The 23,990-nt window shown below is 42.0% G+C and overlaps 1 protein-coding gene across 1 annotated transcript in view; it reads left to right on the forward strand.

Moving 5' to 3' along the window:
- Positions 1-23,990, forward strand: part of Pcyt1b (phosphate cytidylyltransferase 1B, choline) — a 71,279-nt gene that overhangs the window by 44,288 nt on the left and 3,001 nt on the right. Inside the window, exons 4-7 of the mRNA XM_051142382.1 lie at positions 1,539-1,690; positions 4,012-4,090; positions 9,363-9,505; positions 13,039-13,227. Coding sequence (XP_050998339.1) covers positions 1,539-1,690; positions 4,012-4,090; positions 9,363-9,505; positions 13,039-13,227 — 563 coding nt within the window. The remainder of the gene's footprint in view (positions 1-1,538; positions 1,691-4,011; positions 4,091-9,362; positions 9,506-13,038; positions 13,228-23,990) is intronic.

Here is a 23,990-nt window from a genome sequence, read left to right on the forward strand (position 1 = left end):
TTCATTTCTTCGCAAGAGTGTTTAGAGTCTATTTTAGCAATTTTAAAGTAGACCAAGCTTTAGCATTAAGTGGTCACTATGCAATACACTACATCACTAAGCATATTCCTCCAGTCTGAAACTTCATAGCCTTTTATCAAGAGCACCAAAGCCAAAGGAGGATTTGCAGAAGTGGCCTTCTTCCTCCTTTGAAGGTAGAGCCAGAAATTTTGGTGATGACTTGGATATTAGATGTGTGAAGGGATTTTTTTTGGAGATGCCGAATATGGCAGTGGGCTACACTTACGTATGGGCAAATTTGGTCCAGGATATAGAACATGATTTAGTTCCAGAAAAAAAAAAAAAGAGGACAGTTTGTCTGTAAATCCCATCTTCCACCTTTGAGATCAGAGAATTTACTAGGTGTATGCAATGTTTCAAAGGGGAAAAAAATCTCATTGCAAGGAGTGAGGGCAGCTCTGACCAGTTTCAGCAAGTTGCTCAGCAGGACTTGGGTAAATAAACACTTTACTTATTGTGACCTTTCTTCCTGGCACATAGGGAACATTAGGAAATCTGCCTTAGCCAACCAAAACATAGGCAAGTAAGTACAATTTTTGCTTAGTTCATTTTAAAGCATATTTTTTAGTGAATCTTCAAAAAATGAAAACCTCATTTCTTTCTCAGATTGGGGTAAAGGAAATTCCCATTCCCAGTTAAGGGCTTTAGAATCTGAGATCTGGAAAGGACTGGAAGTTGTAGGAAGGTTGAACTCTGTTGGATCAGATCTTGTAATTTATTTATTTATCTATTTATTTTTTATTTTATTTTATTTTTGAGACAAGGTTTCTCTGTGTAACAGTCCTGGCTATCCTGGACTCACTTTTGTAGACCAGGCTGGCCTCGAACTCACAGCGATCCACCTGCCTCTGCTTCCCGAGTGCTGGGATTAAAGGCGTGCGCCACCATGTCTGGCCAGATCTTGTATTTTATAACTCTCACCTCTTCATTGTATAGCCTAATATATAGTCATTGTATCGCTACCCAGGGAATAACTATCTCCCCTCTCTCTGTATATGTGTGTGTGTGTGTATGTATGTATACATACATACACATACTAATTGGGTTACTAAGTGCAATGATTATGTGAAAGAATTGGAATTGTTATTGATTAGTCTAGCCATACGCAATGCAGGCCTCTTTGTTATTCTCTTTTTCTTTTGTCTCCTCATCTGGTTTCATATGGTCATTTCATTTCTGAATAGTAACATTCACCAAAGCGTGAGCTAGAAGGATGAAAAAAAAAAAAAAAAGGAAAGTAACATTAGTATATAGAATAAATTTGATAAAAGAGAATGCGGCTATAGTTAACAGTGAAAGGAAACTAAGTTCCTGGTGGATTTAGGTTTGCTTTCCTCTCATCATTCTTTATTCCTGTAAACAACCAAGTTCAGTAATGCCAGGTACCTAGTGAGACTGCCCTCCTTTCATCTTGCTGAAGAAGCCAGGTCTACCAAAGGGTGGGTGGCAACAATGTTTAATACCTTTGCCTGTTTCAGTTTGCAGTGATGACCTCACTCACAAATTCAAAGGTTTCACTGTGATGAATGAGGCAGAGCGATATGAAGCCCTCAGACACTGTCGCTACGTGGATGAAGTCATCAGAGATGCACCATGGACTCTCACGCCAGAGTTTCTGGAAAAACACAAGGTACCTCTCTTTCTCCCACATTCTCCCTGTAACAGGACTGGGGACTCTGGCTCTGTAGCTGAGAGACTGCAGAACACTGATACTCTTCCACTTTCTAAAAGGGGAAGCTTTAGGGGCTGACACGTGGTATCACTTGGTGTAACACCTTTCTTTTGCCCAAAGTTAAGGACCTCTGCCTTCTTGCTTTGAGGGCAGGTATTCGAACTGGGCTAGCCAGGTCTGAATGCCGTCTCTCTCATCTTCTAAGTAGAGAGAACCAAGCAACGGCAAGATTCTTAACCACACTGGACTCAGTTGTTTCATCTATGATATTGGATGATACTGCTGTCCCCCTTGTGGGGCCATTGTAGGACCATTTTTATGGAGCTAATGAAAGAATCCAAGTAAAACCTGTAGAAAGCAGGTTGGACCATGGCAAGATCTCCAAGGATGTTGTTGTTTCTACTGCCACCAGTATCATTGTTGCGTACTTGCAGACTCACAAGCATCCTTAGGCATGGAACAAATGAACCCACATCTTATCTGGAAGGTCAGGGGTGAGGCTTTAAGGGAAGAACTTTATATCTATGATTTTGTGACTCTGAGATTCTTACTGACATAAGAGTTTTATTAGTTGAAAACATGAGACATTCTTTTGATCTGCATCAAATTATGTTCTTTGTATCTCCCTACCAGCCCCACTCTAGGAGCTATTCTTTCCTTTTATAAGCAGGACAAAAAAATAAGATTAAGCTGTTCTAAGAATTTTCTTTTCTATTTTTAAATTCGCAGCGCAGAAGAGAATAGAGAACACTGATAAATGTGCATGGGTAATAGCAGAGGAGACAATTTCCTGGTGAGAATGAAAAGAAAAGAGGAAAAACTACAATATGATTTACTACCAGTAATCATACTTTTTTTACTTAGCATATATTGTATATTCCATATACGACAGGCATTTTAGGGGATACTAATAATGACAATGATAAATGCCACTTATTACTTACCATATGCTCAGCTCTATGCTAAGGACTTAGCTATTATAGAAAATGAGTTCAGTGTCATGGCTACCCTGAGTTATCATTACTTTGCATTGAACAGGGAGAACTAAGTTTAAGTACGGAGGATAGAATTAATAACAACAATCATAAAATATGTATTGAGTATTTCCAATGTACTAGTTTCTTTTTTTAAGCACTGTTACATATCCCCTAATCCAGCAATTCTTTGCTGAATTTGCACCACAAAGGACAATGTCTGGAAACATTGTGGTTGTTGTAGCTAGGGGATGCCACTGACATCTAGTGGGTGGAGGGATGAGATGCTGCTCAATGTCTTCCAATGCACAGGGCACACACACACACACACACACACACACACACACACACACACACACACACACACACAATTATTCAGTCCCTATTGTCACCGAAATTGAGGTTGAGGAATCCAGCTTATGAGTTTTATAACTTGTAAGTAGGACTGATACCCTGGCAAATTAAACCACTCGTCTAGGCCACTTCTTGAGGTAGAATGAAGGCTCAATGTAAAAGGCTTTAAACGCCGTGCAAGGAGTGTTTACCTGGTGTACTAGCAAACCGGTGAAGATTAGCAAGCATGAAGATCAGAGGAAAATTGTTCAACAAGGCAGAGAACTTACTCGTCTCATTATTGTGACAAAACGCTTTACCAAAACAACTTGAGGAAAGACGGGAGGGCTCATTTCGTGTGTTCCCGGGGATACAGTTCATCATGATAATAAATACGTAGAAGCAGAAACAAGAGGCAGCTGATCACATGGCGTCCAGAGTCAGGGAGCCCAGAGCAATGAAAGCTTGTGTTTAGCTCACTTCCTCCTTTTTATTGATCCAGGAGCCAAGCCCATGGCGTGGTGCTACCCACATTCAGGGTGGGCCGGCCTCCCCACTCACTTAAACTAAGCTAAAGCCTCACCGCCACCCCCGCCCCACCAGACATGTCCCAGGGATGTGTTGCTATGGCGAGTCTAACTCGTATCAGGCTAAAAATAAAGATTAACTATGCCAGGAGGACAGCTCGACTGACGGAGGGATGGTTTGGAGAGGAAGTTCAGATGCATTGGTATCATAACCGAGATGGCGGGGCCGCCTTCTGTGAGGCTGATCTTGAGGGGCCCTTGCAAGTAGTCATAGGTGCTCTAATGACGATGGTTAATGGCTGCTATGCCCAGCAGACAGCACTCTACAACTGCTCTATGTTAAAAAGCACTGGAGTGGAGAACGGAGGAGTCAGCAGTCCCTTTCAAATCTATAAACCTGCCCCTCCCTGCCAGTGGTAATGTCCTTTTTCTCCTTCTTCACTAGATCGACTTTGTGGCTCATGATGACATTCCGTATTCCTCTGCTGGTTCTGATGATGTTTATAAGCATATAAAGGAAGCAGGTGAGGCATTTTCCTGTCCACCACAGCACACAGCCAAGCATAAGATGATAGCTGCTCTAGGCCTGCAACATGTATATCTGCAGTGTTGGAATAGCTACTGTCCCGGGAGCCATGTCTGTACCATCCTTTTTGCAAGAGCTCCCTTAGAGCTCAGGAAAACTGGGTAAGAACTGGGGGCCTGACACTTTTCAGTCACACCCTTGCTTGTAAGGAGTTCAAAGAAAAGAAATCTCACATTTCCAACTTGGAAAGGTGCAGCAGAGAGGCTGAGAAACACTGTGCAGAGGAGAATGAAAAAAAAAACCAGCTTGGTGTGTGAGTTACGTCATGATGGGTATGAGAACTTTCCTTTTTAAAACATTTTAAACATTTTAAATATTTTAAAACATTTTTTGTATTAAATATTTTTTACATATACATTTATATTATTACACATATATACAATAAACTACATATAGAAAGAAGAACCATGACACAATAAATAATTATATCAATGTTACATTCATAGTATTTTGGCTATTTGTATTTGGCAGCCTTGAAGAAAACATCTTTCCTATCTTGGTGAGTCTAAAATTCTGAATGTAAATCAGTATCTATCATATCTCCTCATTATCAACTTGAAACACTTATCCAGAAGAACTTTCTTAAGGTCTAAGCTGTAAGCCAACTCTTCCTTCCCTAAAAACAGCAGCAGAGAGGTAGACCATGGGTTAGGGTCCAGCCAGGAAACACAAGGTTAACTGTATTGTTGCTCCAGAATTCCTTAGCTGCCTTGGACATATATCTGGTAGTAGTTTCCTTACTGGGTGAGTGGTCTTTAATACTTTTTTTTTCAACAGACTTACTTTGTAGTTCTGAGTGGCCTAGAAATCACTCAACATTTGGCTGGAACTCACAGAGATGGCCTGTCCTTGCTTCTCAAGGACTGGATTAAAGGCATGGCATATGCTACCATGCCTGGTTTTTGTTTTGATTTGTTTTTAATGTAGTACTATGGATTGAACATAGAGCATCCCGTATGCTAGGCAAGCATTCTACCATAGGCTGAGGGTTTTTGCTTGACTCTTTCAAATTGTTATAGCTGGATACTGACAGGAGCTGCAGTCCTCGGAAGTGCTGGGGCTCTGCTAGTATATACTTAGTGCTTAGCTTTGGTTATTAGCTGTAAGCCAGAAGTGTGTTTGCCACTGAGACACCAGTGGATTGTCTCCATGTTGCCTGGACTTCTCATAGCATGAAAACTGGGAGCCACTACCTAGAGAGCAAGGAAATTTAACAGATGCCATAAGGATTCCTGTGGCTTAGCCTTGACAGCCACACACTATCATTTGTATGACCTTTTAAGTATAAGCAAGTCATTGACGTCAACCCAAATTCAAGGGCAGGGCAGTTGTCTCTTTTAAGAAATTTATAAAAAAAAGAAATTTATTCCTTGAGGGCTTCATACATGTATACAATATAACTTGATCATGGCTAACCCAGATTCTTTCTACAGCCTTTCAAAGCCTCCTAATACTCTCACCGTCTACCTCCATGCATGTACATATATTCTACTGCACCCAATTATTGCTGCCCATGGGCCCATACAATGGAACACGGGCAACTTACTCATGTGACCCTTCACCCCAATTCACTTCCTGAAACAGAGTCTGGCAGCATTTCATTTTCCCTGGGAGCTCAGGCCTAAGACTAAGGATATGTGCTTCCTTTGGCACAGAGATCCTTCCTTATGGTCCATGACTCTGCTCGACTGATTCCTTATTAGGAGGAAGAGTCACTGTAAAGATCTACTTGGCGTGTGTATAGAGAAAGCCACAGAGCGGTCCCCTGTGGAAGACTCTCAGAAATGACCTGAGCGCCCACGTGCAGCTTTTATACGCTATGGTTTATTTGGAAAGTGAAAAAAAAATCACTTTAGATGAAGCCAGATATATCATGAATATAAATTAAGCTGCACAACATCCTGCTCTGTCAGAACTGCGTGTCAAAATCCTTGAGGAAAGCTGGATGGAAAGATAGAACTGAGAGGAGACAGACTGTAAGGTCCATGGTACTCATTACCATTCTGATAGTGTCTACTACTGTTGAAAGTTGCTTTATTAACATGTGCTTTGCTGCTTCTTAAAATAGCTCCATAACCAAACGCTGCAATTCTGAAAAGCATGATAAAAAAGGTTCTCTGATCATGCTCATTACTGAATATTTTTAGCAGAGCAATAATTAGGATTTGGAGGAAGCTGGGTGCCTCATTATGTCAGCAGAGGGCTTGGCTTCTTTCAGAGACCTACCTCTCAAGGAGCCAAAGCAAATCCCCCTAATCCCAAATCTGCTTTCAGTTACTCAGCCACAGAGATCTAAGTCTCTGACTTCAGACAGGGCAAGCTCATGTCCCCCGTCAAAGTGACTTGCTAAAATCAGTTAGTAAGTAAAGAACCTTCACATTTCATCAATCCCAAAGAAAGATGGGATGGATTTTTCACCAGAAAATTTTCAACCGTTCCAATTAAGGTAAACATGCTGTCCCAGACCAGCTGATTTGGGTTCACGCAGAAGCCCACCACCTACCACAGCCCTGCTCCCGAGCTTGGTCTAGTTGGAGTTATCTTTGCATCCATGTGTGTTTGCATTTTCTGCCTTCCACTTGGTATTTTGTGTTTGGTTTTACCCTTCTAGAAGATGATCAAAGAAGTTTCAGACCTAGTGGCCAGAGCCCCAACTCTGCTTTCTGAGTCATGGACCACAGTCAGATGCTCTGTCTCTAAGATCAGCAGTGCCACCCTGCTGCTGAATGTGCGTGTGATATGTTTTTTAAAGGTCCCAAAGGGACACTTCGGGGCAGCGAGACAGAAAAACTGAGAGAGACTTGGATTTGCAAGGATGTTGAGCATCAATACTCATCTTGTTGTTCATTCAGCAAATATTCTGATAGCTCCTGCCTGTACCTGGTGCTGAGACTGTAGAAGAAAACAAGAAGGGTGTGGCCTTGTCTCTCATACAGATCATAGGCAAGAAAGACAGGTGCTAATGGAACGCTTCCACCAAAGACCTTGCAATATTGGAAGGAAAAGAGTGGTGAGGCTGACAAATAGAAAGAACTGCTTTGGGAGTCAAGACTTAATTTCCTTGACATTAAACCAGAAACCCAGCAGGTGACCAAGAGTTAAACAGACATAGATTGTGACAGACCCAGAGGAGGAGAGCTGACAGTTTTAGGACACCAAAGAAGCCCAGTGTTGCTAGGCCTAGGCCCAGCTTCATAGACTATAAGCAAGAGAATCCCAGCCCTTGTACAGTACAGCAGCTTTGGCCAAGAGTGAGGAGAAGCTAGGAGATGAGACTAAGATTAGAAGGAAGTGCAGGGAGGGGACTGTACAGGCTGTGGCAGAAACAAAAGGCTTTACTCTCAACACAGTGGAAAGTCAACGAAGGGGAATGAGCAGGCATGTGACTTGCATTTAGAAGGATGACTTCTAGAAGGATCTTGCCATGTGTGTTAAAGGGGACAAAAATGCCATCTCTAGAGCTGGAGAGATGGCTTAGTGGTTAAAGAGTGCACACTGTTCTTGCAAAGGTGCAGTTACTAACATCCGTGCCAGTCAGCTCATAACTGCTTGTAAGTGCAGCTCCAGGATCGGATACCTTCTTTTGGCCTTCCTGGGTACCTAAATTCATGGGTGTGTGTGCATACATGTACATACATTACGACATCACTAAGGACTGATTTTTGAGGCTCCTGAACAAAGGAGTTTAGGTTTTGATAAAGATAGAGAAAAGTGGTTGAATTAGGGAAGCATTTGAGGAGCAGGTTTGTTATATACATTGATTGGATATAGACACTACGGGGTAGAAAAGTGGCCCAAATGTGCCCAGATCACTTTGTCTAGTAACTTTTTAGTTGAAGGAAATTAAGTTCAAGTAGCCTTCAGAGGCCTGAGTGACTTGCTGTAAACTGAGAATACAGTACCCTTGTCCTTAGGCTTTACTGTGCTGTGGATACAGGATGCCTCTATGTGCTTGGAATGCTATGGGCTACAAAGATCTCAACTGCGGATACATCATTTTGGTTGACAGCAGAATTCTGAGCATGAAGCCAGTTCGTACTGTATTGGCATCTGTGATTCCTTTATAGCCTGTGCTGCTGGTAAATGCCAACAGTCTTTGAAGGCCTTAAGACCATCTAATAGAACCATTGGAACTTGGTACCCTTGTACTTGTTTATTTTTACTCTTTTCCACATATTCCAGATGAAAGTGGTGAAAGCACTGCATAGAGTAGACTGTTCTTAGAGGCGACAGAACCATCTAGCACACTACACACATATCCTTAGCTAGAGATAGCAGAGACAGCATTCTTCATCATCTCTTCCTATGGGACAATGGAAGGCAGATGTCCAGAGAGACAAAGTTGCTGTGATCTGACTCATCCTGACTTTTTTTAAAAAAAGATTTATTTTATTATTTATACAGTATTCTGTCCACATGTGTGCCTGCCCACCACAAGAGGGCACCAGATCTCATTACAGGTGGTTGTAAGCCACTATGTGGTTGCTGGGAATTGAACTCAGGACCTTTGAAAGAGCAGAAGGTGCTCTTAAGCCCTGAGCCATCTCTCCAGCCCCCTCATTCTGACTCTTTCATCAACTTAGTTGTTATCATTCATTCTCTTATGCATTCACTTTGCATTTATTGATCGTCTTCCATGTGTACTGATCTGGGTACAGATGGTACAAAGACAACTAAGGCATACCTGCATTCAAAATGTCCATTTCTATTTTAAAAACCAAAATTAAAAAAAAAACATAAAAAATACGCAAACACATGTCTATTTCCATGCAGTGACTGGTATCAGACATTTGGTTTTGTTAACTAAAGATATCTTGCTGTCCAAAATGCTGAAGATTCTCTTGTTGACACCAGGAGAGACTTCAGAGAGGTACAATCTTGAAGGTGGAACATTGAGGGTGAGGAAGAACTCTGTGGATAATGGGGGGCAGGAGATGGGTACCCACAATAGAAAGGAAGAGCTGAGCATGAGCAAATGTCAGGAGCCAGGTGAGTAGATGGTGTCTCTTGGGCCAAACCTGGCATGATGGCTATGCACTGTTATGGTAAAGGGCGTGTATAGTACTGAGGCTGGAAGAGTCAGCTGGGGCCAGAAAAAGAAAGCCTCTCTTGCCCCAGAAACTCCAGTTTTGTCCAGAAAAAAAAATCATTAAAGGAAATAGGCTGACTCAGGTAATCTAACCATTATCATTTTATTCTTCCTTAAACAGGCATGTTTGTTCCAACACAAAGAACAGAAGGCATCTCAACATCAGACATCATCACCAGAATTGTCCGTGATTATGATGTATATGCCCGGCGCAATCTCCAGAGAGGGTACACAGCCAAGGAACTAAATGTCAGCTTTATAAATGTAAGTGTGCCTTCCTGTGCACCCCGAGGGCCACCATATTACACCATCATGGCGGTAGTTTACTGTGCATTGTGCAGTTCTCTTAATGATCCTTATTGTTGTCTCATTTGATCCACATTAAAAACCTAGTGGTGTGCTTTAGGTTTTTGTTTTTTGTTTTGTTTTTTTTGTTTGTTTGTTTTTTGTTTTTTGCTTTGTTTTGTTTTGGTTTGGTTTTCGAGACAAGGTTTCTCTGTGTAGCCTTGGCTGTCCTGGATTCACTTTGTAGACCAGGCTGGCCTCGAACTCACAGTGGTCCACTTGCCTCTGCCTCCTGAGTGCTGGGATTAAAGGCGTGCGCCACCACACCCGACAGTGCTTTAGTTTTGGAGAGAGGGCTTCCTTGTATTGCCCAGGCTGGCCTCAGAAGCATGACCCTCCTGCTTTAGCTTCCCAAGTGCTGGGTTTACAGGCATGTACCAGCACACCTGGGCCAGGAATGATGTATATATTTACAAATGAGGAGACAGGCTCCAAAGAGGTAACATGAGTCAACCAAGGAGCATAGGCAGCCTCACAGTTTATAATGGAGCTTCCTCACTTCCCTCCCCTGACCCCAAACCCCCTCTTTAGTTTTCAGAGGTGGCAAAGGGTTTCTGGAACATCTGCCCCTTGGGAAAGGCAAGTGTCGTCTTCTCAAAAGAAAGGAAGGCGGGCGGAAGCAATGAGATGCTAAACCCAGAGAAAATGCTTTCTTGTTTTAACGTTTTACAATTTTCATTTTATTAAGGCCTTACAGATGCTCATTAGAAACCTTAACAGCCGTTTTTTTATTGTCCAGAGAAATTACAGCTGCTTAAATAAAGCCTGAAGCCTTTGGCTTCCTTTTGTATTTCTACCTTATTGTTCCCACAGAGCTGCTGTTAGTTTAATAATAGAGCACTGTTAAAACAATCTTTAAAACAAGCAAAACAAGCTGTTACAAGGCAAAGAGAGTAGCCGGATGGTTGGGGGTGATGTTAGTGAGTCTGGACAACTGGGGTTACCAGGCTTCCAAGGAGCCGATGATTTTGATCCAAACAAACACTCTCCATGCATACAGAATTCCAGCCCCCAAATAGATACTGTATTTTCAAAGGGTGATTTGTCTACAAAAGTAGGCATTTATAATTATGCACAGCTTTAATTATCCAGCATCTTATACAACTGATCATTGGTACCTTCAAAATAGGAGGGGCTCATTAATTGTAAGACAGTGATTACTCATTGTCCTGATAAAGCAGGGAGTGGTGGGATTCAGGCCCCTCTAACTTCATATAAGCCAGGCAACAAAATGGAAAATGCTGGGTTCGAGTGGCACCCGAACATGTGGCTGAAAAGAATTCAGCCAACGTGATGATTTGGTATCTTAGAGAGAATAAAGCCCTGGTTATTTCAATAAATTAAACTGTCTGTTCTTTTAAATTGAATTCAGTCAACCATCCAAGCATAGCAAGCCATTTCCAAAAGTTATTGCTCACTCTCTTTAAATGGTCTTTAGATAAGCCACTTAGCTCAGGGAACCGTGAGGACAGTGGGGGTGTGCTTACTGCCTTTCTCTGACAACAAGCCTGCTGCAGCTCTGAGAGGAAATTGAACATGTTGGATGGGCGTGGAAATGAATCACAGAAGCTCAGAAGTGGCAGAGACCTGATGAGGACCAGTCATCCAATCCGTGTCCCTTGACTCTGACATAAAGGAAAACGGAGCCCAGAGAGTAGACAAGGCCAAGGGACATCGAGGGAGAGATGGAGGTGGCAGTACCCCTCCAAATCTCGTGACTCCCGGCCCAGTGCTCACTCTTCTGTTATATGCTGTCACTGAGTACTAAACAAAATAGCCATTTCCAGTGCTGAACAAAATGTGGATGAGCAGGATATAGAAACAACAGCTAATACTTATCTAGAGCCAAGCAGATAGCCATCTAAGTGTTTTGACTGGATTATCTCACTTAATACTTGTGACAAGCCTACTAGGGTAGGTATAATGACACTATCCAATTTACAGGGGAGAAACCAGAGGCCTAGAACGTTAAACAGCTCACCTCAGACCACCCTGTAAATGACGGAAGACACAGTGCCTTCCTGTAGCACACGTGGATGATTTCTATAGCTCAGAAGCAACACACACAGCTCACAGCCGAGCTCGCCCTGAGGTTGCAACATGGTTTTGGAATGTTGAAATGAGGGAATCTTGACCTAGTTCTTTAATATTTGAGGTATTTTACAAAATTCTAAAGTATAAAATTAGCTTGATTCCACATAGTAAGGAAAAACAATATATCTTATGACTCCTTTAGAGACTGTATTGAGAGTTCAAAAGGGAAGACCCTTTGTGTGATATTATTTTCACTGTTTAGATAACGTGTTTATTAGGGAATGCAGATAAATGTCTTTAGTGCTTTACAACAACACAAATAACAACATCTGGAGCAAATGGCAGGCTTTGAGCCATACCCTTGCACACATGACCTTACCTGATTGTCCTAAGAACCCTGTGAGGTACGGATTATCACACCCATCTTATTGATGAGAAAACAGAGGCTAAGAGGTGACTTGTGATTTACCCAACAGAATATGGCTTCCTGTAACATAGGTAGACAACACCATTGTATAAGAAAACAAGCAATCAAAATAACAGCATTCTTGTTTTTTTCTTTTTAGTTTTTCAAGACAGGGTTTCTCTGTGTAGCCTTGGCTGTCCTGGCTTTGTAGATGAGGCTGGCCTGGAACTCACAACTTGTCTCTGCCTCCCAAGTGGTGGGATTAAAGGCTTGTGCCACCATGTCAGGCTATAAAAGTGTTCTTTATGTCCAAGGAAACCAAAGCAGCTTAATTACCCTCATGAAAAAATAGCAAAGACAGTTTTAGCATGAGACATAGGTCCTAAGCCCAGTCAGTAGACCTGTTAATATAAACTGTATTGGTTTTAATACTACCTCAGTAAAACAGAATTTTCAAGCAGACTCTGCACAGCCATTATATACACAATGCATCCTTTGATCTAAGTTCCAGAAGAGTAAGGGTATTTGTTCAACAAAAGGTAGATCTGCATATTTTACATTCTGTTCTCATATGATTTCAACTTGTAGACATTGAATAGATTGAATATAGTACAATGTTTATAGTTCCCTTTATATATCCAAAGAGATTGATGTGCAAGATATATGCCCTCCCATCAGTCTAGCCCTTAGGAAATAATGACGTCTACTGATTTTTTTTTAAAGATTTGTTTATTATATTTACAAGGTTCTGCCTGCATGTACGCCTGTACACCAGAAGAGGGCACCAGACCACATTATAGATGGTTGTGAGCCACCATGTGGTTGCTGGGAATTGAACTCAGGACTTCTGGAAGAACAGTCAGTGCTCTTAACCTCTGAGCCATCTCTCCTGGCTCCAACATCTACTGTTTACATTAGGAGCAAACCCAAATTGATATAAAATAGAACAAATACAGACAAGCCTCTCTGATGTTCTCCTCAATCAATCTATTCTCTTGTCAATTTTAACTAGGAGAAGAAGTACCGTTTCCAGAACCAGGTGGACAAGATGAAAGAAAAGGTCAAGAATGTAGAGGAAAGATCAAAAGAATTTGTTAACAGAGTAGAAGAAAAGAGTCATGACCTAATTCAGAAGTGGGAAGAAAAATCAAGAGAATTCATTGGCAACTTCCTGGAACTGTTTGGGCCAGATGGTGCATGGGTATGTAGTTATACCAATTGGCATCGCAATGGCAGGCATTTTCAGCTTGAATTTCTTTTATGAAGTTGCTACTCAAAGATATATCCCTTATCCAGTGGCCTATGCTTGGACATCATCTCAAGTCACTCCAAGCCCATGTCCTTATTCAATTACTCATTCATTCCTCAGTATGGTACCAAATGGCACACAGTGTGGGGTTTTCTCTGTTTCTGTTTCTAGGACTTGGAAGCCATTCAGTTACTTTTGAGTATCTGGTATTGCAGATGTTGGTCTCATAGTTGGGGGTGATGTGAAGCTTAGCATTGGGAGTCAATGTAACATGGCACCTGTGGTGGAAGTCAAGTCCAAGGTTTTTGTGGGTTTTTTTTTATTTTAAATGTAAAATTTTTAAATTTATTCTTCTCCCCTATATTAAATTCAAACAGCAGTTTGCCCCCTTCTTCTCCTCCCAGGCCCTCTGCTCTACCTTCTCCCCATCCATTTCTCCTCCATTTCCCTTCAGAAAAGGGCAGACCTCCCAGAGGTATCAATCAAACATGGTATATCAAGTTGCAATAAGACTAGGCATCTCCCCTCATATAAAGGCTGGATGAGTCAACCCAATAGGGGGACAAGGGTTTAGGGAAGTGTTGCATTATTTTTCCCTAGAGAGACATGAACAAACTTCTACTAACCCTATGACAGACCAAAGTAATGATTTCACTGAATTCTAACTTGGTGACACGATGACTTTGCTATTATGAGTGAGGAGTTACTAACAGGCGTGTGAATGACTTCAAAACATGCATATCAGCAAAAGCCCCAGGGCAGACTGGAATAGGAATAGGTAGAGTTCCCTTTCAGTTAGCCTTCCGTACTTTATATATTCTAGCAGCTCTCAAGACCACAGGCACCTAGGGCAGAATTACAGTTAGCAGGGGATACACGGGGATGCATGGGGGTGCAAGAGGGAATGGCTAGACTCTTGGACCCTCCCCATGTTCTCATTCATGTCCACAGTCCTGAGTTGAAGGTCTCCTGGGATAGTCCTGCCTGCTCTAATGGAGTAGGCAGTAGTTACTGTGCATGGGGCCCAGTGCTGCACATCAGGAGAATGCAGAAGAGTGGAGGTGCCCCACCATGTTGTGTTGTCAGGAACTCTATCACCGGGAAGAAAGAGAAGCAGCAGAACTTTGCCTTGTAACTATGCCAGTTAAACCTTGATCTTCCCTTTCCCCCCTTTTGGCATGTAGTTGTTGGTATAGGTTCCCAGAATCTTAAGGGACAAAGACCATGAGCCAAGAAAGCAAAGGCACATTTTTTTCCCCTCACCTAAATTCTTTAGACAATGTGATTGATAATGGTGGAAAAGGAAAAGTCTAGAAGCCACAATAGTGCATGCCCTCTTTTAATTAAATAATCAATACTATTAGAAGAGTTGAGAAGGGTTTTGTGAAATAGAAGTCTTTAAATGACTTTTCTTTTTGTTTATTAAAGAAATGCTGTATATGTTTTCATATGTGTAGGTACCTATATGCGAAATGGATGTCTGTGTGCAGAGACCAGAAAAAGGTGTCACATGTCTTCCTTTGTCACCCCACCCCCAACCACCTATTCCTTTGAACCAGAGTTTCTCCCTGAGCATGGTGCCCCTGGTTTCTTGGCTGAGATGGGATCTGGAAAGCCCCAGCAACCTCCCTTGTCTTAGCAGATAAGAGTGCTTGATGCATAAAGCATGAGGACTGGAGTTTGAACGGCAGCATCCGCGAAACAAGCCAGCCATCCTGCACTGCGCTCTAGCCCAGATCTAAGCGCAGAGAGATGAGACAGGTTGCTAGGGCTTTCCAGCCCCAAATTAACTTTCTTTTTAAAATCAAAGAGAAATGATTCCATTTGGTTTCCTTAATCTTAAATAGCCAAGATTTCCTATTATGATATGAGACGTCTCTAAGGAAATCCACTTCTACTTAATTATTTTATTGATGGGTTGTCACTACTGCCACTGCTCATTTGAGCTCATTTGTTATAGGATTATCTAAGAGTAAAACACTCAATTAGGATAGAAAAAGAACAGTGTTCCGGAGAGTTGGAGGAGATGCTTTAAGTCTAGCGGCCTCTAATGTGTTACAGACAGCGTTACAAGCCAACTATGTTTTCTGTCTGTAGGCTGAGTTTGAAAGGAAAGGGGCTAATCGAACCATTAAAGAATTTCCAGGGAGGACTGGCAAGAGAGCGGAAACCAGACCCTGGACTCCTTTTCACTTTTTTGTTCATTTTCAGCTCAGATGATTTAATTCATGGCCCATTTATTAATGTTCTTGTCTATGCACAGTGCTATGGAAGAACACAAAGACAGACAAAGTGAACATCCTGTTCTCTGATCTTCCATATATAAATTCTGAACTCGTCCTTTTGATCCAGTGTGTGCCTTAGTACTTTGCATCTTCACAATTGTTCGGCTCTGAAGAAACAGCGAGTGGTTTTTAATGGAGCGGTGTGGCAGCTCATTTGCTTACTGTGCCTCAGAAATGTGACTGTGCTGGAAGCCCTCAGGTCGTAACTCACCAGGTGGACGTCTTCTCCACCCCGAAGGCGGGGAAAGGATACCATTTCATAGACACCTCAGACCCCCAGCCTTTTCTGGCTCCCAGCAAAGGCAAAATAGTAGCTGGAATTGTTCTTACAGAGTCTGGTGACAGCAAGTAGAGGTGATTTTTAAGGAATGAAACTCAGCATAGAGACTGGAGGTTTTTCTTTTTAAAACTTGCTATTAGTGTCAAAACTGTTATTAACATTAATTTACTGTATCAGCCAGACTTAGACGTTACTTTTTTCCTGTTGACATTAAAAGTACAGGAATAGTTACAAGGATGTTAAACGCCAAGATAAGTAATTTGCTTTTCATGAATATGCTATTATTATAATAATTCTTTATTTGTGGATTTGTGACTGGAACTCATTTCTTAAAACAGGGGATTGGCATTACTAGCAAGTACAGTACCGATTCAAATAACCAGACTCAGAAAGGCATAGAATAGAAAGACTTAAGGTCCAAATTTTGCTATAGCAAGAGTGGTGTGTGGCTTCATCTGCATATAGTGGGTACTCCACACAAATGCTTCCCCACTGAGTGAATGCATAAAGGAAAGGTTATGAGCAATACCATACTCATAGGTATTTACAGACCTTCCTTCCATCTTCAAAGGACATGGTGAGACCTAAACTCTCCGTATACAGTCTTCCTTTGCCTGTGTCACTGGATGCAATTTAGTGTTTAGTGGCTCGAATCCAAGAGACAGAACTTTACAATGAATACCAAGCCAGCCTGTGCTATGTAAGTCTGGGCTACAGAGTGAGAACCTGTCACAACACAAATAGACTGGCTTGGTTTTCTTGGTGTTTGTATTTCGTTTAGGAAGTGTTTGATTTGCTAGTTCTCCGTGGCCATATCATTTTCCCTGCTTCCTCTGCCCCCTGCCCACCTGATTCACTTAAGATGCTGAGATGGGCGCAAGAAATATTTGCTCCTTATCTATTGTGGGAGGACACTACACAATGATAGCAGGATGATAGCAGGAATGGGGCCCTAGGAGGCTCTCTTGGAGGTTGTCTACCACAGTGTCTTTTAGGAATTTGAAGCCAGCAACCTATATATTTCTTAACCGCTATAATAGATTTTCCAGTTCCAGCTTATGCAGTCTGAGTAATGGGGATATTAGGACACAAATCAGTTTTTAAAACTCATATCACTTTATTTAATTTAACTACTATTAATTAATTCTTCCTATAATATAACCCAATGGCAAAAAGAAGCTTTTGGTGTTAATCAGCTTTACATTATTGTAACAAAATATCTAAGGTTACTTAAGAAGACAAGTTTATTCATGCGCACTACTGAAGTGAGTTTCATTTAATGTACACGAACTCTTTAGAATTAATAATAAATTATACAAATTATATATCTTAACCTCAGGTTCACACATGGTAGTAGTTTAGCTATCTTTAACAACTGCAGCATGTATATTTGTGCTTAGTAGTGTGTAGTAAACAAAGTTTTCTTTATGGGAGAAAGAACAAGATAGGGACAGGAATATTGAAGTTGAAATTCTTTGGGCTCACTGTTTGGGAGGCTTTTTAGCTCTGCTGCTTTGGGGCTTGTGGTAGGGTAGTACATCATGGTGGAAGAATGTGCAAGGAAACCACTCACCACATGGCGCCTAAGGGAAGGAAGCCAGGGGAGAGAAAAGGGGACAGGGCTCAGCTACAACAATGAGAACTCCTCATTTGGACTCTCCCTTGTAAGTTTCTGGCCATCCTCCCACTAGAGTGGTGGGAAAGAACAAACCAGTAACACACCAGCTCCTGGGCAAATGGTCCAGATGCAAACAGTAACACCTTCCAGACAAAGACTCAGCATTACCATTCCTTGTGAGTATGATCTCTAAATGGCACATTGTCTCAAAAGCAGAGCTCTACTCGAGCTTAACTTTGAAGCTCAGCCACTTATTTTGTTTGTCTCCAAAATGGCAGTTAGTGAAGGGTTCTGGGTTAGGGGAAGTTCAGCCTGCATGCGGGGTTTGCTTTGGGTATTGGTCTTCTTACAGCAGCCCTGTTATGTTTGTTTGAAGCATCTGAATTCACAGAGCAGAAACATTCTATTGAAATATTAGCACCTCCACCACAGGATAGTGTTATGAGCTGTATCATTTTAAATGATCTGCCACTGCACTCCTTCACTGACTCTGAGAACACAATTCTCTCCTGTTTAGAATGAAATGAGTATTTTATTTTACCAAACATGGGCTCTTTTCTTGAACACCCAAAGACAAAGAACTTAAGCCAATGCAAGTTTTTAGTTCATCTTAGACCACGCTTATCACGTTTAGACCACATTTATTCTCTTGTCCCTGACCAGTCAAAGAGGTCCCATGCCAACTAAATACACATGTGTCATTTGTCACATGCAATTATGTTGTTTATTTGTTAAAGGCTGTGGGACTGATTTGGGGGTGGGGCATTTATATAATACAAGATCCACTGCTGTTTTTTTTTTTTAAACTGTGGCATATGTGCTTATGTATATCATAAATTTAATGTTTTATTTTCAGGCCTGACTATCAAAACCAGGGCCTCATGCATACAAAAGTGCTCTACCACTGAGGTACACTGCCAGCCCCTTTTTAACCATGCTCAAGCAAACAATGGCATTGAGTGCATTCACATCAGTATGTAAGCATCACCACCTCTATCTCCAGAACTTTCCCACCATACCAAATAGATACTGTGCCTTATAAACATAAACTTCCTACACATAGGCTGCTGAGCAACACCCTCCTTTCTCTCTGTAGTTGATTGATTATTCCAGGTACCCCATATACACTGACTCATAGAGCATTTGTCCTTGTGTCTTTGTGTCTGACATATTATACTTAATATATTCACAGCCCATGTTGTTGCAGCTTTTAAAGGCTGAGTAATATTCCTCTGTGTAACACCATATTTGCTCTATCCATCTCTCTGTTGATGAATATTTGGGTTGTTGCCACTTTTGGCAATTGTGAATAATTGTGCTATGAACCTTTTGGTGTTGTGTACATAGCTGTTTGAGTCCCCACTTTCAGTTTTCTTTCTTTTTAAAAGTTTATTTACCTTTATTTTGTGTGCATTGGTGTCATGTCTGCATGTATGTTTATGTGAGAATGTCAGATCTCGGAGTTACAGACAGTTGTTAGCTGCCTTGTGGGTGCTGGGATTTGAACTTGGGTCCTCTGAAAGAATGGTGTGTGTCTTTAACCACTGAGCCATTTCTCCAGGCCCACTTTCCGTTTTCTTGGGTGTACACATAGAAACACACTGGATCATACAGTGACTCTGTGTTTCACATGCCACGAAACCCTTACACCACTCTCCACAGCAGCTCTACTGTTTTACATCCCCATCAACAGTGCACAAGGGTTCTACTTTCTCCACACCTTTGCCAAAATCTACTTCTTTTGTTTATAAATTGGTCCTCGAAGTTTGTGCGTCTGAACTAGATTTTATATTGGAAACATTTTCCTTTTTGCAGTGGTGGGGAATGAGCCAGAACCTAGCATGTGCTTTCCTGGTGAGCTGTATTCCCAGCCTTTCTACTTGAAGCTCTTGTATGTATGTATGTATGTATGTATACATATATATATACATACAGATAGACAGACATATACATACATATATATGTATATATATTTATTTAAGTAAATATTCAAGTAAAGTGTAAGTAAACCTTTAAAGCCTTTAACCCTGAAAGTGCCTAATTACAGGAGAGGCACTCAGGAGCATGGACTCATTTCTTAGCTGTGTGGCCTTGGGCCAGTTCTTTTGTTGTTGTAATTGTTGTTTCAGGAGTGTTTCCTTTTGCCAGTTCCTTCTCTAAAGCTATACTCAGTGCCTTATATGAGCTGGTCCAGTGTTCCATGACTGTCACTAGCCCCTGTCCCAGCCCTGCCGTGCCCTGCCTGGCCAGGTCCCAGCCCACTTGTCAAGTTCTTCTGCATCCCTATGTCTCATCTGTAAGAAAGAAGTAAGCGTAGCTGCCTCCTAGGGTTGTCAGGAGGATTAAATGGGTTTGTAGCCATGTCCTCATAACAGAGCCTGGCACCAAGACCATGGCAGCCACAGTGGAGTGTTAGTTGATGTTAATAATAATGGTGGTTATCAATCTGGCCAGAATGAAACACCAACTCTCCTGTTCTTGGTTTCATCTTCTTTATCAGGCATCTAAACTACATCATATTAGACTTTTTTTCCCCCACTCCATTTTAGCGCATGTGCCAGGATATATAGAAAACATGAAAGCCTTTAAAGGCATTCATCAAGATATTCGCTGCCCCACTAGATGTTAAATACTTCTTAAAAGGGAAAACTTTGTAGGAGGGACACAGAAAATTACTTTCACATGGACAGGACTATAAACGGGATTCTTTTCTTGGGGAAAACTTTCTAAATGGAAACCTCTTAATACAATAAAAGATTGAATTTAAATACCTTTTCTCTTTGAAAATGTCATGCCATGGTCTTCATTATTTGTTATACTTCTAAAGTGCTTTTCTTCCCAGGAAGCTCATTACAAACTGTCTCCTGACTGGATTCAGTGCAGCTCCTTTATAGTGGAACCACCCTGGAAAGTCCAGCAGAAACAGATCTGAGAACCCGCAAGTGCAGGCCTGGCTGCCTTCGCATAGGTAGCACATGTTGTGAAGTGTGACACCATTGTTTATCCTTAAAGATTCAGGTTCTTTCCTCCTTTTAGGCAGAATATTCTCAAGTTATGAGCTTGATTCAAACTAGAATAGACAAGATGTAGATTTCTTAGAAAGTGGGCTTCTAATGGAAATGCTGACAATCCATTAACAGCAGGAGGGCTAATGGCTGCCACTAAAAATATGCTGAAAGATTATAGTAATAAAAACACATATTTTAAAGTGCCTGCTAGAAGTTCAAGGATTTTTTTTAATGTTACTGTTAATAATAGGCTACCCAATCCTTTTGGCATTTGATTTTGTCTCATAAATGGGCTTAATCTCAGGTAATGCTGTTGTACTGCACCTCTTTTTTTTCTGTTTGATTTCACGGGGGTTGGCTGTCTTTTGGCAGAATTATCAGTGCTCTTAATGGAAGGTAAATAATTGCTGTATTTGTAGACAGGTGGAATTTTCAATCTGGGAAGAAGCTCAGTGATCAGCAAGGTTTCTCTATGATGTTTTCCAGAGGAAACTTTCGGCTCTAAAAAGCAATAGACTAGGGCCGAGGAAGGAACATGCTCGCACGGAGGACTTAGTGATGTGCTTCGGGTCCTAACGCTTCCCTAGCTATGTCACCATTGAAAAGCCCGCCTGGTCTCCCCATCCTGGCTATTTGAGTTTCTTTCTTCCTATCATAATATGTTTTATGAAGGCAAAACCAACACACAGTAGCTATCCCTTTGTATCTGCTGGGGATCAGTCCAAGGCTTCCTTCAGACACCAAAACCTGTGAAACTGTAAGACCCTTATATAGAACGGCACAGTGTTGGCACAAAACCACACACATACCCCTGTAAACTTGAAATGATCCTGACGACCTGTTCTAGCTAGTAGGATGTAAATACTATGGATTAGGCATTGCTCAGGAAATAATTGCTAGAAAAAGTCTGTATACGTTCAATGTAAATGCCATTTAATCTGCAGACAGTTGACCCCACAGATGTGGAAGTACCACACATGGAAGGCTGAGTGCGCTCATTACAGAACTACTAGAAGGCATTGCCTGGATAGGCCTGGCAGCACAGTATTAATGATCCCAGCTACTTGACAGAGCAAGATAAGAGGATCACACGTTCAAGGGCAGCCTGGGCAAATTAGAAAGACCATGCCACAAAACAAAACAAAAACAAGCCAGGTGTCTTCGCACATGCCTGTAATCTCAGCATTTGGGAGGCAGAGGCAGGTAGATCTCTGTTAAGACCAGTCTGGTCTATAGAGTGAGTTCCAGGACAGTCAAAGCTACACAGGGAAGCCCTGTCTCAAAACATAAGGGGAGCTGGAGCTAAAGATTAGTGATAGATTACTTGCCTCACATGTGTGAGGCTCTGGGTTCCAATAAAACACACACACACACACACACACACACACACACACACACACACACACACAAAGACTAAAAGGAGACGAAAAGCCCACGTGCAGTTCTCTTGAACAGATCTTCAGCAGCACTACATACATTTCTTCTAGCTGGACGTGGTGGCACACGCCTTTAATCCCAGCACTCAGGAGGCAGAGGCAGGCAGATCGCTGTGAGTTCGAGGCCAGCCTGGTCTACAAAAGCGAGTCCAGAATGGCCAAGATAACATAGAGAAACCCTGTCTCGAAAAACAAAAAACAAAAAACAAAAAAAAAAAACCATTTTTTTTGCATAGAATTATAATGCTGAAGTCATGACGACCATACAATCCTAAAATAAATTTGAAATTCAAGATCATTTTTCATGTTATTAAGTATTCCTTAAGAAATTGTTTTCATGCCTGGAGAAATGTCTCAAAAGTTAAGAGCACTTGTTACTCTGGCAGAGGACCCAGCACCCACCTGGTGGCTCACAGCCATCCCCATCTGTACCTCCAGATTCCAGTTCCAGAGGATCTGTAGCCCTCTTCTGACCTCCTCAGGCACCAGCTGGTCATGAGCTGCACACACATCAGATAAAAGGAAAAAGAATTAAAGCACCTGTTTGGTAGCTGCTTAGTGTATCTCCTTGGAGTTCTATAATATTTCTCTAACTTATTTTAGAGGCTTACCGTTTTATCTGTTACAACACTAGAACAGCTGTGCTCATAAATATTTACTTACACCTCTAATTCCTCAGGGAAAAAGAAGCTTTTGCTCTTAGTGCTGTGTCTTGTCGTCCTCCCAGCAGTAACAGAACCGTGACCCCTGTCCTGTACCCTCATCCATACTAACCATTACAATTTAAGGCAACTTTAGCAATCTCATCTAGTGAAGTGGGTCTTCCCTGGCTGCTTTGCTGCGTTAACTAGAGCAAGGTGTTTATATAAAGTGGCTCATTCTAATCCTGTGATTACTAGTGAGGATGGCCATGTTCAGGTCATTGTACGTATACCCTAAGCCTTTCCTCTTTCCTCTTCTTTTCTCCCACCCTTTCACCCACTCCCCACTCTCCCCATTCTTTATCTCCCTCTCCCTTTCTTTTTTATTTTGGGACAAGATCTTCCTCTGAATCTGGGGGCGGGGAGAGCCCCATGCTTGAAGTCTCAAAGACTAAAAGAGGCACACACCTGTACTTTCAGCAAAGGGACTGGAGATCAGAAATCCAAAGCCAGCTTCAATTATCTAGTGAGTTTGAGGCCAGCCTGGGCTATATGAAACCCTGCCTCAAAAAGCCAAACAAAAGACTCCCTCCCCCTCCCCCCAAAAAGCCCAGAAAAAATCCAATTTTATTACTAAACCATCCTCTCCCACAGTCTTCTTTAACCCAGCAAATGGCATTGCCAGCTAGAAACTAGAGTCACTTGACACCTTCCCCCTTGTGTGCCACACACCCCATCTGTCAGTGAGTCCTGTTGGCTCTACAACTAGACCATATTCTGTAGGGTTCCATTTTAATGCCATTCTGGTAAATGTAAAAACCGAAGGGACAGAAAACAGATCTCTAGTTAGAGTCTGGGATAAGAGGCGATGACAAAGGGCCATTTGAGAGCTGATGAAGTCTCCTATGCTTAGAGCGTGGTGGGAGTCACACAACTATGTCTGCTTGTCAAGCTCGTAGAACCGCACACAACAGAGAGTTTGTAAGACCTTAATTTAAATGTGGGAGAGAAGTGCTCGGCATTTCTTCCTTGTCATCTTCACAGCCATCACTCTGAGCCAGGCATCATCATAACCTTAGACTCTTGCCGTGATGGGCTCCTCAGTAATCTCCCTGTGTCCACACTCTTCATGATAAGTTTCTTCCCAGCACAGTAGCTAGAGAGGTCATTGGAAAAGAAAAAAGCAAATTGTATTATTCTTGTGCTTACAACTCTCCAGAAGTTTCTCTTCTCTCCCACCCCGCCCGCCCCACGCCCAGAGAAGGTCCTATGTGAATCAATCCCCTACACCATTTCTCTGGTTGCCCTCCCCCAGGCCACCCACTCTCCCCTCTCCTCTAGCTCTCTCACCTTGCTCCAGTCCCCTGTCCCTTTAAACATGCCTGAGTGGATCTCCATAGAGGGGAAAATATAGAGTTCCCACCATGGCTGCCAAGAGCCTCCATGA

Source organism: Acomys russatus, chromosome X, assembly GCF_903995435.1.
Source record: "Acomys russatus chromosome X, mAcoRus1.1, whole genome shotgun sequence".
NCBI lineage: Eukaryota > Metazoa > Chordata > Mammalia > Rodentia > Muridae > Acomys > Acomys russatus.